This window comes from Oryx dammah, unplaced genomic scaffold (assembly GCF_014754425.2).
Source record: "Oryx dammah isolate SB20612 unplaced genomic scaffold, SCBI_Odam_1.1 HiC_scaffold_2, whole genome shotgun sequence".
Classification (NCBI taxonomy): domain Eukaryota; kingdom Metazoa; phylum Chordata; class Mammalia; order Artiodactyla; family Bovidae; genus Oryx; species Oryx dammah.
This window is the reverse complement of record NW_024070186.1, coordinates 80,688,998-80,708,836: the sequence shown is the minus strand read 5'-3', so window position 1 is coordinate 80,708,836 and position 19,839 is coordinate 80,688,998. Positions and strand designations below refer to the sequence as shown.

The window sequence follows — 19,839 nt, the reverse complement described above, 5'->3', positions numbered from 1 at the left end:
GAGATGAGTGCCATTGTGCAGTAGTTTGAGCATTCTTTGGCATTGCCTTTCTTAGGGATTGGAATGAAAACTGACCTTTTCCAGTCCTGTGGCCACTGCTGAGTTTTCCAAATTTGCTGGCATATTGAGTACAGCACTTTCACAGCATCATCTTTCAGGATTTGAAATAGCTCAACTGGAATTCCATCACATCCACTAGCTTTGTTCATAGTGATGCTTTCTGTGGCTCACTTGACTTCACATTCCAGGATGTCTGGCTGTAGGTGAGTGATCACACCATCATGATTATCTTGGTTGTGAAGATCTTTTTTGTACAGTTCTTCTGTGTATTCTTGCCACCTCTTCTTAATATCTTCTGCTTCTGTTAGGTCTATACCATTTCTGTCCTTTATCAAGCCCATCTTTGCATGAAATGTTCCCTTGGTATCTCTAATTTTCTTGAAGAGATCTCTAGTCTAGACAACGTGACCAACTTAGACAGCATATTAAAAAACAGAGACATTACTTTGCCAACAAAGGTCCGTCTAGTCAAGGCTATGGTTTTTCCAGCAGTCATGTATGGATGTAAGAGTTGGTCTATAAAGAAAGCTGAGCGCCGAACAATTGATGTTTTTGAACTGTGGTGTTGGAGAAGACTCATGAGAGTCCCTTGGACTCCAAGGAGATCCAACCAGTCCACTCTAAAGGAAATCAGTCCTGAATATTCATTGGAAGGACTGATGTTGAAGCTGAAACTCCAATACTTTGGCCACCTGATGCGAAGAGCTGACTCATTTGAAAAGACCCTGATGATTGATTATATTCTTTGCAGCCAAAGATGGAGAAGCTCTATACATTCAGCCAAAACAAGACCAGGAGCTGAATGTGGCTCAGATCATGAACTCCTTATTGCCAAATTCTGACTTAAATTGAAGAAAGTGCGGAAAAACACTAGGCCATTCAGCTATGACCTAAATCAAATCCCTTATGATTATACAGTGGAAGTGAGAAATAGATTTAAGGGACTAGATCTGATAGATGCTGCGGCTAAGTCGCTTCAGTCGTGTCCGACTCTGTGTGACCCCGTAGAGGGCAGCCCACCAGGCTCCGCCGTCCCTGGAATTCTCCAGGCAAGAACACTAGCGTGGGCTGCCATTTCCTTTTCCAATGCACGAATGTGAAAAGTGAAAGTGAAGTCACTCAGTTGTGTCCGACTCTTAGTAACCCCATGAGCCTACCAGGTTCATCTGTCCATGGGATTTTCCAGGAAAGAATACTGGAGTGGGTTGCCATTGCCATCTCTGAAAGATTTGATAGACAGAGTTCCTGATAAACTACGGACGGAAGTGAGTGACACTGTAAAGGAGACAGGGATCAAGACCATCCCCAAGAAAAAGAAATGCAAAAAGGCAAAATGGCTGTCTAAGGAGGCCTTACAAATAGCTATGAAAAGAAAGGAAGTGAAAAGCAAAGGAGAAAAGGAAAGATATACTCATTTGAATGCGGAGTTCCAAAGAATAGCAAGGAGAGATAAGAAAGCCCTCCTCAGTGATCAGTGTAAAGTTATAGAGGAAAACAACAGAATGGGAAAGACTAGAGATCTCTTCAAGAAAATCAGAGATACCAAGGGAACACTTCATGCAAAGATGGGCTCGATAAAGGACAGAAATGGTATGGACCTAACACAAGCACAAGATATTAAGAAGAGGTGGCAAGAATACACAGAAGAACTGTACAAAAAAGATCTTCATGACCCAGATAATCACGATGGGGTGATTACTCACCTAGAGCCAGACATCCTGGACTGTGAAGTCAAGTGAGCCTTAGGAAGCATCACTACAAACAAACCTACTGGAGGTAATGGAATTCCAGGTAAGCTGTTTCAAATCCTAAAAGATGATGCTGTGAAAGTGCTACACTCAATATGTCAGCAAATTTGAAAACTCAGCAGTGGCCACAGTACTGGAAAAGGTCAGTTTTCATTCCAATCCCAAAGAAAGGCAATGCCAAAGAATGCTCAAACTACCGCACAATTGCACTCATCTCACATGCTAGCAAATTAATGCTCAAAATTTTCCAAGCCAGGCTTCAGCAGTACGTGAACCATGAACATCCAGATGTTCAAGCTCATTTTAGAAAAGGCAGAGGAACCAGAGATTAAATTGCCAACATCCGCTGGATCATCAAAAAAGCAACAGAGTTTCAGAAAAACATCTATTTCTGCTTTATTGACTATGTCAAAGCCTTTGATTGTGTGATCACAATAAACTGTGGAAAATTCTTCAGGAGATGGGAATACTAGACCACCTTACCTGCCTCTTGAAAAACCTATATACAGGTCAGGCAGCAACAGTTAGAACTGGACATGGAACAATAGACTGGTTCCAAATAGGAAAAGGAGTACGTCAAGGCTGTATATTGTCACCCTGCTTATTTAACTTATATGCAGAGTACATCATGAGAAATGGTGGGCTGGAGGAAGCACAAGCTGCAATCAAGATTGCTGGGAGAAATAGCAATAACTTCAGATATGCAGATGACACCACCCTTATGGCAGAAAGTGAAGAGGAACTAAAAAGCCTCTTGATCAAAGTGAAAGAGGAGAGTGAAAAAGTTGGCTTAATGGAGAAGGAAATGGCAACCCACTCCAGTATTCGTGCCTGGAGAATCCCATGGACGGAGGAGCCTGGTGGGCTATATAGTCCATAGGGTCACAAAGAGTCAGACACAACTGAGCGACTTCAAAAAAAAAAAAAGTTGGCTTAAAGCTCAACAATCAGAAAACGAAGATCATGGCATCTGGTCCCATCATTTCATGGCAAATAGATGGGGAAGCAGTGGAAACTGTGGCTGACTTTTTTTTGGGGGGGCTCTAAAATCACTGCAGATGGTGACTGCAGCCATGAAATTAAAAGATGCTTACTCGTTGGAAGGAACATTATGACCAACCTAGACAGCATATTAAAAAGCAGAGACATCCCTTTGCCAGCAAAGGTCCGTCTAGTCAAAGCTATCGTCTTTCCAGTAGTCATGTATGGATGTGAAATTTGGATTATAAAGAACGCTGAGCACCAAAGAACTGATGCTTTTGAACTGTAGTGTTGGAGAAGACTCTTGAGAGTCCCTTGGACTTCAAGGAGATCCAACCAGTGCATCCTAAAGGAAATCAGTCCTGAATATTCATTGGAAGGACTGATGTTGAAGCTGAAACTCCAATACTTTAGCCACCTGATGTGAAGAACTGACTCATTTGAAAAGACCCTGATGCTGGGAAAGATTGAAGGTGGGAGGAGAAGGAGATGACAGAGGATGAGATTGTTGGATGGCATCACCAATTCAATTGACATGAGTTTGAGTAAGTTCTGGGAATTGGTGATAGACAGGGAGGCCTGGCGTGCTGCAGTCTACAGGGTCACAAAGAGTTGGACACGACTGAGCGACTGGACTGAAATGAACTGAATGCTTACTTAGTGAATAAAACTGGACACTTCATTCCTGTTGTTTTGCTTTTTACACCCATAAAAAAGGTATCAGTTTCTCAACAGAAAGAACTAAAATACCTATTATATAAATGCCAAGGTTGATTTAATTCACAGAGAAACCTGATTAACCTAAAATCTTGTGTTAAATTCTGCTCACCAAAATTTCTTCTTCTTGAAGTTTTCTGGCAATTTCAGCATCATACCATTCCTGATCTCTGTGGGTCACTCGTGACGGAGTAGAAACTGGAGTAGAAACTGCTTCTTTCATCACTCTGGGCTTCATTCCTAGAAAAAAGTCAGTGCAATAAGGCTATTGAGTAATTTCATGAGAAGTTGCAACATGTAAGAAAAAGAAGTTTGTCTTCAGTATCTAACTGTGACAATACTGTGTCGACTCTAAAATTCAGTGTAGGGTGTGATGGAAATAACTGTTTCCCCTAGGCATGAGAGAGGAGATACAGGTAATCCACACATTTAAACAGTTACCCACCCAAACCTGCCTGGTAAAAAATGCCTCTCAGTTTCTCCAACAGAAGTAAACCACACAAAGAACTCCTAAGTGAAGGTTTTGTAAAACAGGAAGTGAAAAAAGATTAAGTCCCTGAAATAAAAAGAATTTAGAGAAAAGAAAGTTAGTTGCAATTCTGAAGAGACCAAGTTGTCGAGGCTGCAGGAGCTGAGAGGCTTTGCACTTTTCTGCCTCAGCCTTGCAGACCTCACTTCAGAGGGGACACCAACAACATCGCCTGGGAGTTCTGTGCCTACTAACCGACCAGTGGCCGCGCCCTGGGTTTTGCTCTGATAGCCTCCAAATTCACTTGCTTTAGATCTCTCTCAGTGCTTTGACCAGTTTAATGTTGTTAAATTTTAATGAGGATATAACATAAGTGAAATGTCAGAGAGCACAATGACCTTAAGAGTTTTATTTGCTTTCAGGAGAAAGGAACAGGGAGACTAGTAGGGAACTTTGACTTTTTACTTTGAAATGTTATGTGTGTTAGTTACTCAGTTCTGTCCAGCTCTTTGTGACCCCATGGACTGTAGCCCAACAGGCTCCTCTGTCCAGGAGATTCTCCAGTCAAGAATACTGGTAGTTGGTTGCCATTCCCTTCTCCAGGGGGTCTTCCCTGACCCAGGGATCAAATCCGAGTCTCCCACATTAAACAATCATAAAGAATCACTGCCGGCAGATTCTTTACCATCTGAGCCACTAGGGCAGCATATATCCCTTTTATAACTCTTAAGTGGTGAATGCTAATGGTTATTCCAAAACTGTGTGTACTGCCCTCTTAATATCCTTTATAAATTACAATTTTTCAACAATGTATTATATTCAAAAATAATAAAAATGTTTTATGCAGTGAACAAGATTAACCATCTAGAACAGTGCCTTTCAGTAACTGTGTCACTGAAGGGAGGAAAAGTAATTTACTCCTAGTTGCCTATTTCTTTGTATTAGTGGTTCTCAATCATGTCTATACATCAGAATCAATTGGGATACTTTAAATACACATGAACTTTTTTAAACCAAACCCCTGAGATTCTAATACATGTAGCATGGGTGAGAGCTGGCCTTTGTTCAGTTCAGTTCAGTTCAGTCGCTCAGTCGTGTCCGACTCTTTGCAATCCCATGAATCGCAGCACGGCAGGCCTCCCTGTCCATCACCAACTCTCAGAGTTCACCCAAATTCGTGTGCATTGAGTCGGTGATGCTATCCAGCCATCTCATCCTCTGTCATCCCTTTCTCCTCCTGCCCCCAATCCCTCCCAGCATCAGGGTCTTTTCCAATGAGTCAACTCTTCGCATGAGGTGGCCAAAGTACTGGAGTTTCAGCCTCAGCATCAGTCCTTCCAATGAACACCCAGACTGGTCTCCTTTAGGATGGACTGGGTGTATCACTTCTGGAACTACTAGTATATTATGTCCATCAAATTAACTGTACATGAACATAATTTTTATCAAAATGCCTTACTTCATGATTCACTTGCTTTAAATAAAAGAGGAAAAAGTAAAGGAAAAAAATACAGCTAAATTCTGGGCACATGAAGAGTTTACTTATCTGGTGCAGCGTCTTATAGAACTTTAAATCCAGCACTGTGGTAAAACCAAAAGCCACAAGCTCATGTGCCTTACCACAAGTGAAGACTAGTGAACCTGGCTTTCTTCCTGGGTTTCAATCAGGAAACAGTGGCATACTCACTCCCAAGAGTAGATAAAACTCCTTGAATTACGATTAGTTTGGTCGTAACTAGAACGGAAGATTTTAGGGAAAAATAATAGAATTAGATAAGCAGTGGGAAAAGTCAATGGACAAAATGGATTTCTGTACCATATGCCCATCTACAGAGCCTCCTGGTGTCTCAGGTGGTAAAGAATCTGCCTGCAACTCAGGAGACTTGGGTTCGATCTCTGGGTAGGGAAGATCCCCTGGAGAAGCCCATGGCAATCCACTCCAGTATTCTTGCCTGGGGAATTCCACCGACGGAGGAAGCTGGTGGGCCACAATCTCTGAGGTCGCAAAGAGTCGGATACTACTGAGTGACTAACAATATCCCTTCCTGCCCATCTATAGGAAAATGACACTTCCACGAGCAGTCCAAAGCCTAGTTGAGGACAACAGGGGAGATCACACCCTGTTCCTTCAAGTAAGCCATCTGGTGAAAGAAACACAGTGGAAATGCACTCACATTTTGAGAACTAAACTTTCTCTATGGCTGTGCCTCCTACTCTATATCATAAAACTAACTAAGAAAATATTTTGCTTTAATATCAGTAAAGGATGTCTGGAACGCATTCAAATGCAATGGTAAAATGAAGAGTCTTAATTGATTTGAAAGGGTGTTAAGTCTATGACTTCTTGGCAGCTAAAAGAAGAATGACACACGGGAATTCTGTGGGGTTCCAGTGGTTAGGACACTGAGCTTTCACTGCTGAGAGTGTGGGTTCAATCCCTGCTTGAGGAACTAAGACCCTGCAAGTTGTGCAGCCAAAAGAGAGAGAGAGAGAATGATTCACAGATCAATGGAGAAAAACAGAGAACCCAGATGCATATATGGTCAATTAATTTATGGCAAAGAAGAATACACAATGGAGAAAGGACAGTCTCTTCAGTAAATACCGCTACGAAACCTAGACAGCTATATTCAAAAGAATGAAACTTGACCATCTACCGACAGCATACACAAAAATTAACTCAAAATGGATTAAATACTTGAACATAAAACCCAAAACAATAAAACTCCTAGATGAAAACAGAGGCAGTAAGCTTCTTGACGTTTGTCTTAGAAATGACTTTTTGGATTCAACATGAAAATCAAATGCAACAAAAGTAAAAAGAGCAGGTGGGACTTCATCCAACTAAAAAACTTCTTCATAGCAAAGGAAACTGTCAACAAAACAAAAAGGCATGGTAGAAAAATAGAATGCGAGAAAACATTCACTAATCACATATTTGATAAGGGGTTAACACCCAAAATATATAAGTAACTCATACAACTCAATAGCAAAAACACAATCTGATTAAAAAATAGGCAGAGGATCTGAACAGACATTTTTCCAAAGGAGACATACAGATGGCCAACAGGTACAAAAAGGTGCTGAACATCACTGTATCATCAGGGAAATGCAGATCAAAACCACAATGAGGTATAATATAGCACACCTTTAGAATAACTATTATCAAAAAGACAAGAAGCAACAAGTGCTGGCAAGGATGTGAAGAAAAGAAAACCTTTGTGTACTGTTGGTGAGAATGTAAATTGGTGTAGCCACTATGAAAAACAGTATAAAAGTCTCTCAAAAAATTAAAAAAAAAAAAAAATTAGAACCACCATAATCCAGTAATTCTACTTTTGGAATTTATCTGAAGGAAATGAAAATACAAACTCAAAGATATGTACACCCTGTATTCACTGTATTATTATTTACAATAGCCAAGACATGAAACAACCTAAGTGCCCATTGATGGATAAATGGATAAAGAAAATGTGAGATTTACACACACACATACACACACAGAGTAATATTATTCAGCCATAAAAAGAATTAAATCTTGCCATAAAGCTGAAACTCCAGACTTCAGTACTCTGGCCACCTCATGCGAAGAGTTGACTCAATGGAAGAGACTCTGATGCTGGGAGGGATTGAGGGCAGGAGGAGAAGGGATGACAGAGGATGAGATGGCTGGATGGCATCGCTGACCCGATAGACGTGTGTCTGAGTGAACTCTGGGAGTTGGTGATGGACAGGGAGGCCTGGCGTACTGAGATTCATGGGGTCGCAAAGAGTCGGACACGACTGAGCGACTGAACTGAACTGACTGATTTACAAAAACAGGAATGGACCCTGAAGGCATCTTGGTAGGTAAAGTAAGAAAGAGAAAGGTTCAGTTCAGTTCAGTCGCTCAGTCGTGTCTCTTTGCAACCCCATGGACTTCACTATGCTTCCCTGTCTATCACCAACTCCTGGAGCTTACTCAAACTCATGTCCATTGAGACGATGATGCCATCCAACCATCTCATCCTCTGTCATCCCCTTCTTCTCCCACCTTCAATATTTCCCAGCATCAGGGTCTTTTCAAATGAGTCAGCTCTTCGCATCAGGTGACCAAATACTGGAGTTTCAGCTTCAGCATCAATCCTTCCAACATTCAGGGCTGATTTCCTTTAGGATGGACTGGTTGGACCTCCTTGCAGTCCAAGGGACTCTCAAGAGTCTTCTCCAACACCACAGTTCAAAAGCATGACTTCTTTGGCCCTCAGGTTTCTTTACAGTCCAACTCTCATGGAAAAACAGACTGGTTCCAAATACATGAAGGCTGTATATTGTCACCCTGCTTATTTAACTTATATGCAGAATACATCATGAGAAATGCTGGACTGGATGAAGCACAAGCTGGAATCAAGATTGCCAGGATTTATATCAATAACCTCAAATATACAGATGACACCACCCTTATGGCAGAAAGCGAAGAAGAAATAAAGAGTCTCTCAATTAAAGTGAAAAAGGAGAGTGAAAATGTTGGCTTAAAACTCAACATCTGATCAAATTAAGATCATGGCCTCTGGTCCCATCACTTCATGGCAAATAGATGGGGAAACAATGGGAACAGTGACAGACTTTCTTTTCTTAGGGCTCCAAAATCACTGCAGTTGGTGACTTCAGCCATGAAATTAAAAGACGAAGACACTTGGTCCTTGGAAGAAAAGCTATGACCAACTTAGACAGCATATGAAAAAGCAGAGACATCACTTTGCCAACAAAGGTGCATGTGGTCAAAGCCTTGGTTTTTCCAGTAGTCATGTATGGATGTGAGAGTTGGACTATAGAGAGAAAGGTAAATAACATATAATTTCACTTATACATGGAATCTAAAACAAAACAACAAAACAAAAAATCCTGAGCCCAAAGAGACAGAGAACAGATTTGTGATTATCAGAGGAGGGATTGGAGGATAGACAAAATGGGTACAGAAAGTCATAAAATACAAACTTCCAGTTATAAAATAAATAAGTCATGGGGATATAATATACAGTATGCAGACTGTATTATACTGTCCATCTAAAGGTTGCTAAGAGAATATATCTTAAAAGTTCTTATCACAAGAAAAAAGTTGCAATTAAGTATGGTGATGATGTTAACTAGACTTATTCTGGTGATCATTTTGCAATATATACAAATATACACTAGAAACTTATATGTCAAATATACCCCAATAAAAATAAATATTGTTAAATTTTAAGGTAATTTCTCCCTAGGTTAAATATTTAGAGGGAGAGTGAAGAGTTTATTTGAACTCTTTGTTAGGAACTTGTAGATCTCATTAAGCAGAAAATTTCTACATCCTGGAATACTAGATTTCTGGACTGACAAGACTGCTGACTAACTGCAGCATATTTCATACCAAAGGTGAAAAGAGCTTTTCTAAGTACCTAAGAAGGAATTTCAGATAGTACACTGTAAGCCTGTCATTACAGAAAATAGAGATGCTTCTAAATGTTATTAAATATAGTTAATTCAAAGAAATTAAGAAAATGGTGGTCTTCATTTTGGTAACCTAAACATAATCTGGAAACCAGCTTTCAAAAAACCAGGTAAGCCATATTTTCAACAGTTCCACAATGACTTTTTAATCAAATTCTTGCTTATCTTTTTCTGTTCATCATTCTCCAGTTTGAGAAAACAAGAACCTCCCTCAATAAACAAACAAAGCTTACCTTTAAAGAAATTTTGATAAAATAAAACTGCTAATAGTACTGGTATTCAAGATAAACTTATCTCAAACTATGGAATAAGCTAATATGATGACACATGGATCCTGATACCATTCACGCATATTTTGTAAGAAGCCAGTCTTGGGAAATATCACAGAATGGTGTTTAATGGCTCTGAGAGGCTGGAAGTTAAACTGCAGAAAATTAATAAGCTGTTTCAATCTAACAGCCCAATAGCAATGTTACCCTCAAAGGTAGTATGGATTTACTGCTCTTTAGAAAATTAGCCAATCATATATTTAATTTAGCAATTTTATTCTGTGTTCCTTTTTCAACGGATCAGCCCACAAACCAGTGCTCTTAGAACTAGCTCTCTGTTGTCCTGCTGCTTTCTTTATTATTAGGTTAAACAAAACTTTGGCCTACGCTAACAACTTTAAGAACTTTTACAACAGCAAGAATAGACACCAGTACATGATTATATTTTAATGTAATCTTCTGACCTATTCTAGGGTGGTGGGTGGCTCACAAAATCAAATGCCAACAAAGTCTTTGTAGGTGAAATCTGCAAAGTAAGCTGAAAATAAGATGACAGATGCTAGCAGCTACGTTGCTGCGATTTTAGTAACTGCCTAGTCACACTGTTTTTAAAACTCTTATCCTATTAAATTAAAAGGAACAAAACGTTTGCCTACAACTCCAGTAGTAGGGTTTGTGAGTCACCGAGTTTCTTTCATATTATTTCCACCCTTTCTGAGTCTGTTTAAAATACCCTTGAGCATACTAAAAAAGCCATAGAGGTTAACCAGCCCTCAGAGCACACTTACCGGGTCGCAGTCACAAAATCAGAAACCCAGAAGTCGATGAAATCACCCTTCCTCCCTGATACTTTTTGACTCCAATGTCTTCCTAAATCTGATATAAAGTAACTTTAAAAACACTCCAGGTAGATTTTATCACGTCCTCCTCTATTGCCCCAGAGCTCTTTGTTCAAAGTATATCAAATTTGCAATTGCTTGTTTACATATCCACCTTTGTGGCTTGACTCATGAACTGTTTGAGGCTCAGATCCAAGCATCTACCCCTAAACATAAAGCCTGAGGCAAGGATTTGTGGCATATAGATACTTGCTGACCTGGATTTTCATTTTCTTTCTCACCAAGCCCTTTAAAAACTTAAAGGAGTAATATGACAGGAAGAGGTAAAATGATAGGGGGAACCAAAAGAATCAACATGAATCTGCAACCTAGAAACCACTCTCCAAACCAGAAGGAGAGGTTGGCTGGGCAACAGTAGATGGAAGGAAGTAAGAAGAGTCGCCTCCTTGGTACTTTCCCCCCAATAACCCCTGAGTCTCTGTAAACATTCCATAAGAGCAAAACAAAACTAGGGAGATGAGTACAGTCTAACTGAAACACCAGACAGCCAGTGCTACCACTCGTAGTGGTACAGCCATATGGAAAAACATCACAGCGGCAGTTTCCAGAAAGGCATGGAAAGAACCATTATTGTGTCAGTGATGGGCTTCAGAGTAGGGCCTCAGGGATGCCAGAAATTGGAGGCTCATTCTCCTCATTCCTAAGTAAGTACCAAGAACTTAACTGACACTGCTGCTTCAGAGCACCAGCTGTAGAGCCGAAGCTGGTTAAAGCCCAGGAAGGAACTCAAAACAACTGTTTTCAAACTCTAAGTACATAAGAATCACCTCCTGGTAAAACAAGCCCGAGTTGCCAGGTTGCACTCAAGGGATTGATAACACATATCCAGAAATCTGCATTTTTAGGAGATAGCCCAGCTGATTCTGACGAAAACAAACTAGAGGCTCACTACTTGAAAAACACTATCTTAAAAGACCGTCTGTCTCATCTCTCACTTCATAACTGAGAAAGATGAGGTGAAGAAAATCCAGTACTTCCAGCCCTGTAAGTCTTCTTTGGAGGCAAATATTATGAAGGTGGTGTCATTAGACCTTCCGGGTTCATGGAATCAAAATCAGAAACGCAATAGCACTGCTTTAGTATCAGAATCTCTGATGTAAGGTCTTGGCAGATTAAAAATTGTACCTGGGACAAGTACCTCCACTGCAATTGTGGGGCTGGAAGAACCCTGCAAGGAGTGTGTATTCTCTTAGAAAGCAGAAGGGAAAAGGTACAGATATTCTCCTTCTTGAGATTTGAGATTAAGTAAATACCTTTTATAATATCTGGTCCAGGATTTATTTCAAAGCCATAAGCATAAACCAGAGAGAAAGGCCATGTTGTCTACGGTGCTTAACAGATACATTTGTTTGCATGTATATATACACAGTAGCAGCACTTCCGACCAGGCTGGCCTTCGTTACCTGTGTCTCCGAGCGGGAGCTGCTCCTCACCCTCTGAGAAGGGAGGGGTCCGGGGCCTGCGCCTTCTCTCTCTGTGCTCACCTTGCCCACGGTCCCTCCTATAAACGGCTTCCTTGCAGGGAAGCCCCGCTTTCCGTGAGGTTTTGGGAGAGAGCTGGTCTTGCTGTCTGGACTGTTTTTCCCAGTTCCGAGTTCGATGGCTAGAGTGAGCCTCCCAGTCATCCGATTCGGTGCTCAGAAGCACCTCACCGCTGATCTTGGGGAGGGGAGGTCTCCGGAGCCTCTCGTGGCCACAGCGTTTTCTTTCAGGCTCAGTGTTAACTTGGGGATCATCCCTCACTTGACCTGAGCCAGATGACGGAGGTTTCTCTGATGAACAGTGCTCTTCCGGTCCTCCCAAGTCCTCCTGTGGATGTCTGGGTCTCTCCCTCCTGTGCTTCACAGTCTTTTCCTCCTGTTGGAGTCTACAAGGCCTTGAGCTTCCTGAACCCAACTCCCTTGCCCTCCTTGACCGTGGCTGGTCTGAGCAGAGGTGGAGGAGCGTGAAAAACAAATGCAGGTTAGCTTAATGACTGAGTATGAACTCACTACAGGATGGAGACAGGCCTCAAGCTTAATATATTTTAAAATGAAGAAAACCATTTTTTCAGTTTAACAAACTGAAATGAATGGATGAGTATTTGCCGGAATGGTCCGTGCATACATGAAGGATTCTAGGTACAGAGCCAAAAAGGTAATAAAACTAAAATGAAATTAAATGAAATAAATCTGAAAGAAGAGCCTGATCATGATTAGGGAAGGATTAACATAGTGCTTTAATATTTGCCAATAACAAAAATTCCAGTCATTAAGTGTTCTATTCTATTTATAAAATCAATTTGGAACTAGTTTATGGTGGGGGAGGGCAGTAATAGAAAAAGAAGTATACTTTGTGATTCCAGTCAGAGACTTTCAAATATTCTTATTGGAAATAACAATAAATCTAGATCAGAATATTGCTAGTTCTACTTGGTTCAGACAGATGATCCACAGATTTTGTATTCCTCCATCCTCTCCCCTTAGGTGGCCAAAGCAAACATTCCCAGAAAAAAATCACAGTTCAGTGTGGAAGAAGACGGAGCAAAGGAGAATTTTACGTGAGTAAATGACCCTGTTATCTTTGGATGACTCTGTTTCAAATCTTACTTGAAGCTGTGCAGAGGAAAATAATTAAAAATAGATGCCATAACGGAATACATAAAAAGAAGCCAATTCCTAAATCCATTTCAAAAAACTTTATGATACTGTATTGTGCATACAGAAATACAACAAGTGCTAAATATACAAGTTCCTAAGTTTCACACAAACTAGAGAAACAGCACATACACGGTGCTTTGTTGTCAGGGCTTTTTTAGGAACCAGCAAACTATGAAAACAAAGGAAATGAATTAACAACGCATATTCCAAGAGCATATTTAACATTTCCAAAGATTTTTACTATAATGGGGAAATAACAAAAAGAAATCCTAATTCCATGGAAAATTGCTAAAACAGCCAAGATTCCCCACTGGAATTAGTCATTTGCTGAACTGCATTTGAAGCAGCTCTTTCAACTGGATGGAATGTAGAAAAAATAAATAACCATACCTTTCCTTATTTATCAGGGTTTTTTTTGTTTGTTTGGTTTGGTTTTGGGCTCTTTGCTTTTGCTAATGTTTGTTATTGTTAATCTAGTGAGGGAATACAGGAAGGGGAGATATGGATCTGTGTTAAATGCATCAATGATGCCAAAAAAGCTTGCACTCAAAACTCTATTGAGCTTTCCAAAAGAAAAAAGCATCTGCTTCAAAGATGACGTCTAAATGACCTGTCTTCTAAAAAGTCTGTAGAGGTATTTATCTTCATAATTTATGATAGAATTTATTTTTTACATAAAGCAAAAGTGAAACAGAACAATTACTCTCTGTAATAAAAAAGTATGCTTTACGCAAACTATTCTTTTAAGTGTATCTTGACAACTGAGAATCTATTTACTACTGCTGTGAATTAACATAATACTGACCAGCTACTTAAACGATGATCACAAGGAGGAAACAATGGTTTAGTGTTAATAGCAATGTTCCCACAGAAAACTGCAGGAGTGAAGCCTGCCTATAAAACCCAAACACAGAAAAGAAAGGTTTTGTTTTTAACATGGACTTGTGAAGTCATGATTGTTTTATTTTTACTTCTTTTCATATTTTAACAGATATTAACAGTTGTACTTTAGGGAAGTGTGTTGCAAGAATTAGAACAGGGCTATTACTACATTTTCATAGAGTTGATAGGGAAAAATATTTATTGTGATCACTTGTGATATCTTTAAACCTGGGGCAAAAAAGAAGACACGGATGGAGGAATGTTTGAATCCTTTAAAACCCTGTCCAGTTAAGGATTGAGACTTCTATATTTCTTGAGACCAAGTTATTTGGCAAATATAATTAACTTCCTTATAGGCAATACATACATATATGTATATACACATACATATATATATGTATATGTGTGTGTATATATATATACACACACACACATATATTTGCAAACATTTTGTATTCTTCCATGTTTGTCTTTCAAAATAAAATGATTTTTGTTTGAACAGACCAAATATCATTTAATACACATATTACATTAAAGTGAAATGTGAAGTCATTCAGTCGTGTCCAACTCTTTGTGACCCCATGGACTGTAGCCTACCATGCTCCTCCATCCATGGGATTTTCCAGGCAAGAGTACTGGAATGGGTTGCCATTTCCTTCTCCAGAGAATCTTCCCAACCCAGGGATCGAACCTGGGTCTCCCGCATTGCAGGCAGACGCTTTACCATCTGAGCCACCAGGGAAGTCCACTTTACATTAATATAAGTACAAATAATAGTACTTTAAAGTTTAATAAGTCTTCACAAAAATTCTATTGTTTAATCTTTTCAACATTCATGTGAAGGATATATTTTTAGAATCTCCATTTTACAGATGAGAAAAAGGATTACAGTGGGTAACTTCCTTAATATTACAGTTTTTCTAAGGAAGGGATGTAACTTGAATCAAGGTTTAATGACTCCAAAGACAATGACTTAAAAAAAAAATCTCTAATATGCCAGCCATACAGGTGAGTGGCTTTGAAAGAGAAACATGGATTCATAAATAAGATATACAATTTCAGTTGATATAAATCTGACAGGGGTTTTGGATAATTCCAGATTTGTAGAAAACCTATAAATGATTACTTTTTAAACGTTAATTTATTAAAGATTAAGTAAAATTAAAGCTAAAGCAACCACTTCCAGAATGATTCACTGTGATTATTATGTAAGACAGACAAAAATTATATTGCACGCAAAGGCAGAAAAGTACAATTCAAGAATATCTCTTATGTGTTGGGAAAGGACCACTGCAAAGAACATACAGCTGCTTTGTAAATGTCAGCTGGACTACAATGTGGTTTCTGTGGAATTCACCTTGGTCTAACTCAAAGGCACAGAAATGAAGATCACATGTTCAACAACGTATCATCTCCCAGCAACAACACAACTGAAGAGAAATTCCAACAGTAGTTTACAGGTACACAGTCAGGAGATCCCTTGATCCTATGCCCAATCCCCCCGCCCCAACTCCAAGAAAAGCACATACAGCATTCTCTGTAACTTTACAAAAGCACTAAATACACATTTTTTAAAAATTTAGGTGTCCCTGAAAATCTACTGAATTCTTAACACAGTCTACAGAGATAAATCACAATGACAATACTCTGGTCAAAACCACCATGTTTGAGTCACAATTCAAGTAACTGTAAGGTTTTAAAAGAGGATTGCTAAAATCAGTACTTTAGTGTACTTATTTACCAACCTAATGTTTTTAGATTCAAGTTTAGAATAGTTATATTTTTATCTGCAATGAACGTGCCTTCTGGCAGAATTATAAAAAAACAAAAAAAACACCAGATCATATCTCTTAAGATTTTAATTAATGCTGACGAGTAACTCTTTACCTTTTGATCTCTAGTACAGAAAAATACTGGCAATTTTTCTTCTTGAATGATGTATCACATGATTTTATTAGAAAAACCAGGATAAAGGAAATAGCTATCAAAAAAAGAGTTGAGCATTTCACGTGTGGAAGAACACACCAAGCCACAAGTAGAGAATCAATCTGCTTACTAAGTGTGTTACAGAGTTGAGCTTACTCCTTTTGAAAGATTTGGAACAACGTGACTGGAAGACTCAACTACAATAGCCCTATTATCTACATACACATACTTTTCATTCTACTCACCAAAGAAAAATACCTACTTACGTTTTATGATACTATAGAAAAGCAATAGATAATTAAGTTTCAGGGGCCTTGGGGATTACTCATCTTAAAATCTTTATTCTCTAGAAGCTGCCTTTAGATGTTATTTGGTTGGTATTTGGTATTCTAAGTACAGTCTCCAACTGAGCTACCACAGAAGCCAAGTTGGTTCAGAGAGTTAAAAATCCACCTGCAATGCGGGAGACCTGGGTTTGATCCCTGGATTGGGAAGATCCCCTGGAGAAGGGCATGGTGACCCACTACAGTATTCTTGCCTGGAGAATCCCCAGGCGCCTGGCAGGCTACAGTTCACGGGGTCACAGAGAGTCAGATGCGACTGAGAGACTAGGTACAGCATAGCACATGGTCTCCAAGCTGAACCACAGTTAAACAGTCACACTAAAACTATAGGAGATATCCTTCCTTTGACATGTCTTTAAAAAGAAGTAAATAATACTTGCAAATACTCATTTCCCAACACACTTTTAAGATAAAGAATCACCGTTACCACAAGCACTACCACCACCGCATCACCACCACACTGCAGAAGGAGGCACTAGAGAAGGGGTCTCTCTCTCAGAGAACTTTCTATATGGTAGAAATAGCAAAGAAGCATCAAAAGCGAACACTCAACAGAAAATCATAATATTCAATTTTGTCACCAGCAGGATGATCCATTGGCCTAGGTTTAAAAGATAGAGGCATGGGAAAAAAGCTCTGGTATCCAGTAATCTATAAATGCTGCACCTCCTTTATCATTTATGCTACTCTGAGGCTTCAAACAGTACTGCCCAGATTTCCTTGAGGCAGAGACTCCTCTGCCATTTTTCTGTACCCTAGTTTATGTGCTTAGAATGGAATATAACATTCTAAGTAGCAACAGTGCAAAAGAACACATGTCAGATTTTGCTAAACTATACTCACATTTTACAGCCATAAAAATGACTCTGGTCATACATCTAAAGAACAGATGGATTCATTAGATAAGATAAAATTTCACCATAAATCCAAATGGGCCCTACAGTCACTTTACAGACAAATTTAAAGGGTGTCTTGCAACTGAGTCTAAAGACAGGAATTGTTACCTCCATCTTCATAATAGTAACTATCACCATAAGCACTGACTCCAGAAGACTCCGGAAAGTGTTTCTTTCGCTTTTTCTCTTCCTGTAACTCCTTTTCTTGCAAGAGTCGAGCAATGTCCTGCAAATACAGAGAGAAGAAAAATAAATACTTCAGAGAAAGAAGAGATGCCATACAGTAACCCTGCTGGTCAGTGGTTTGACCTTCCACTCTCAGGCTTCGTGGCTCTGCCTATGGTTTTCCAGACCTTCTGGTATTACGCTCACACTGTCCAAATGTCAAAGACGACTGCTCAACAGGAAGTGCGTAAGATACAGATGAGGGAGAAAGGTTTTTTAACTAAATTTAAATCTAACTCAACCTGAAGATTTTCAAATATAATATTCCTAAAACTGGTTACGGAACAGAATTTTTAAAATACATATTTATGGGCCCTTTGTCCAAGATGATGATTCACTAAGTCTGAATGAGGAAGACTGTCATAATCTATAACCTTTTTTAAAATTTATTTTAAATTGGAGGATAACTGCTTCACAATATTGTGTTGGTTTTTGCCATAAAATAACATGAATCAGCCACAAGCATACCTATGTCCCCTCACTCTTGAACCTCCTCCCCACCCCTCTAGGTTGTCACAGAGCACTACACTGAACTCCCTGTTTTATACAGCAACTTCCCATTAGCTGTTTATTTTATATATAGTAATGTATATATACAGTGATTTCATTTCATTAAAAAAAGTTTTTTAAAGAATCTTTCAGCTGATTGTGATTTAGCTTTGCATTAGAGGATGGCTGTCTTAACTAAAAAAAAAAAAAAAACAAACAGAAAACAGTCCTCCTCCTGTCTTCCCTATGCTCCATCTCCAGGCAAGTTTTCAGCAGCTGCCGAGTGGCTAATAACATTCTGATTTCATCTCCTAAAATATCACCACCCCACTTTGAAAACAAGCAATACACAAATAACTATAACATAATCAAACTGTAAATGTCTCAAAAAAAGGGGGGGGGAATGTCTATGAGCGCACAAAAAAGGGAATACTACTTCTGTTTATATGAATTGGTTCAAGGCTTTACATTAATGTTAGGTTTTAAACAAAGAACTGGATTCCAACAGGCAAGGGAAGATATTCTTTGCTGAGAACACCACCAGCAAAGTTGTAAGTATTTTAATGGGCATCACTCTAGAAAACAACCAATAGTACGTGGGGTGTTAGAGAAAGATGAGATTTAACAGACAGAGGCAGGATGCTAGGCACTCTTTATAGTCAATTTTTTAAAATATAAATTTATTTAATTGGAGGTTAATTACTTTACAATATTGTATTGGTTCTGCCATACATCGACATGAATCTGCCACAGGTATACACATGTTCCCATCCTGAACCCCCCTCCCTGTCTGGAGTCTATAATGGAAGGGATGAAAAGTTCCTAAAGATTTTGAGGTGGAGATAGAGTTCAGAATTTGAAGATTATTTCTATAAGAGGCCCAATAAAATAGCACATAAACTTTGTTTATGTACACTTTTAAAAAAAGAAGATCCCTAGATGTTACTAGATTCTTAAAGATCTTACTAGATTCTTAAAGATCTTACAAATATAGCAACCGTACTCACTGATACAAATGGTAATGAAAATCACAGGCAGTTCTGAGGGGCTTACTTCTGAGGCAAGAATTAATCACCATTCTTTCTGCATTTTTCTGAATAAATCAAATGAAGACTATACTAAGACAGCAAAGCAAATAAAATTCATCTGAATGACTTAATTTCTCTTATATCAGTGTAGAAATAAGTTGGATGCTGAGGCTAGATGAATTAGCAGAGGTTATCAGTATACTTGGAGGGCTTCCCAGGTGGCTCAGCAATAAAAAATCCACCCGCCAATGCAAGAGATGCAGGACACTTGGCTTCCATCCTTGGGTCAGGAAGATCCCATAGAGGAAGAAATGGCAACCCACTCAAGTATTCTTGCCTGGAAAATGCCACGGAGAGAGGAGCCTGGTGGGCTACAAACTATGGGATTGTAAAGAGTTGGACACAAGTCGGCTGAGTGACTAAGCACGCGTGTAAGGACACACACATCCATGTACGTGGCTTCTAATGTTCACGAAATAGGCCTAAATTCAAATTAATGTTACTAACATGTATTCTGTAACTGACTTCTATGCTGGAAATTTCTCATGAAACTGTGTAAATACATACGTATATTTGATAAGTTCCAGGAGAAAGCAATGGCACCCTACTCCAGTACTCTTGCCTGGAAAATCCCATGGAAAGAGGAGCTTGATAGGCTGCAGTCCATGGGGTTGCGAAGAGTCAGACACAACTGAGCGACTTCACTTTTACTTTTCACTTTCATGCACTGGAGAAGAAAATGGCAACCCACTCCTTCTTGCCTGGAGAGTCCCAGGGACGGGGGAGCCTGGTGGGCTG

At 39.4% G+C, this 19,839-nt stretch overlaps 1 protein-coding gene and 1 non-coding gene across 3 annotated transcripts in view; both read right to left on the bottom strand.

Annotated features, from left to right (window-relative positions):
* Window positions 1–19,839, bottom strand: part of CCDC50 (coiled-coil domain containing 50) — an 83,761-nt gene that overhangs the window by 17,567 nt on the left and 46,355 nt on the right. Inside the window, exons 5-7 of one of the 2 annotated variants that reach the window (XM_040253324.1) lie at window positions 17,408–17,525; window positions 12,016–12,537; window positions 3,619–3,746 (exon numbers count right to left, since the gene is read on the bottom strand). In XM_040253324.1, coding sequence (XP_040109258.1) covers window positions 3,619–3,746; window positions 12,016–12,537; window positions 17,408–17,525 — 768 coding nt within the window. The remainder of the gene's footprint in view (window positions 1–3,618; window positions 3,747–12,015; window positions 12,538–17,407; window positions 17,526–19,839) is intronic. The other variant, XM_040253333.1, reaches the window with a different exon arrangement.
* Window positions 14,804–14,875, bottom strand: TRNAC-GCA. The gene has a single exon. It is a non-coding gene; the product is annotated as a tRNA-Cys (tRNA).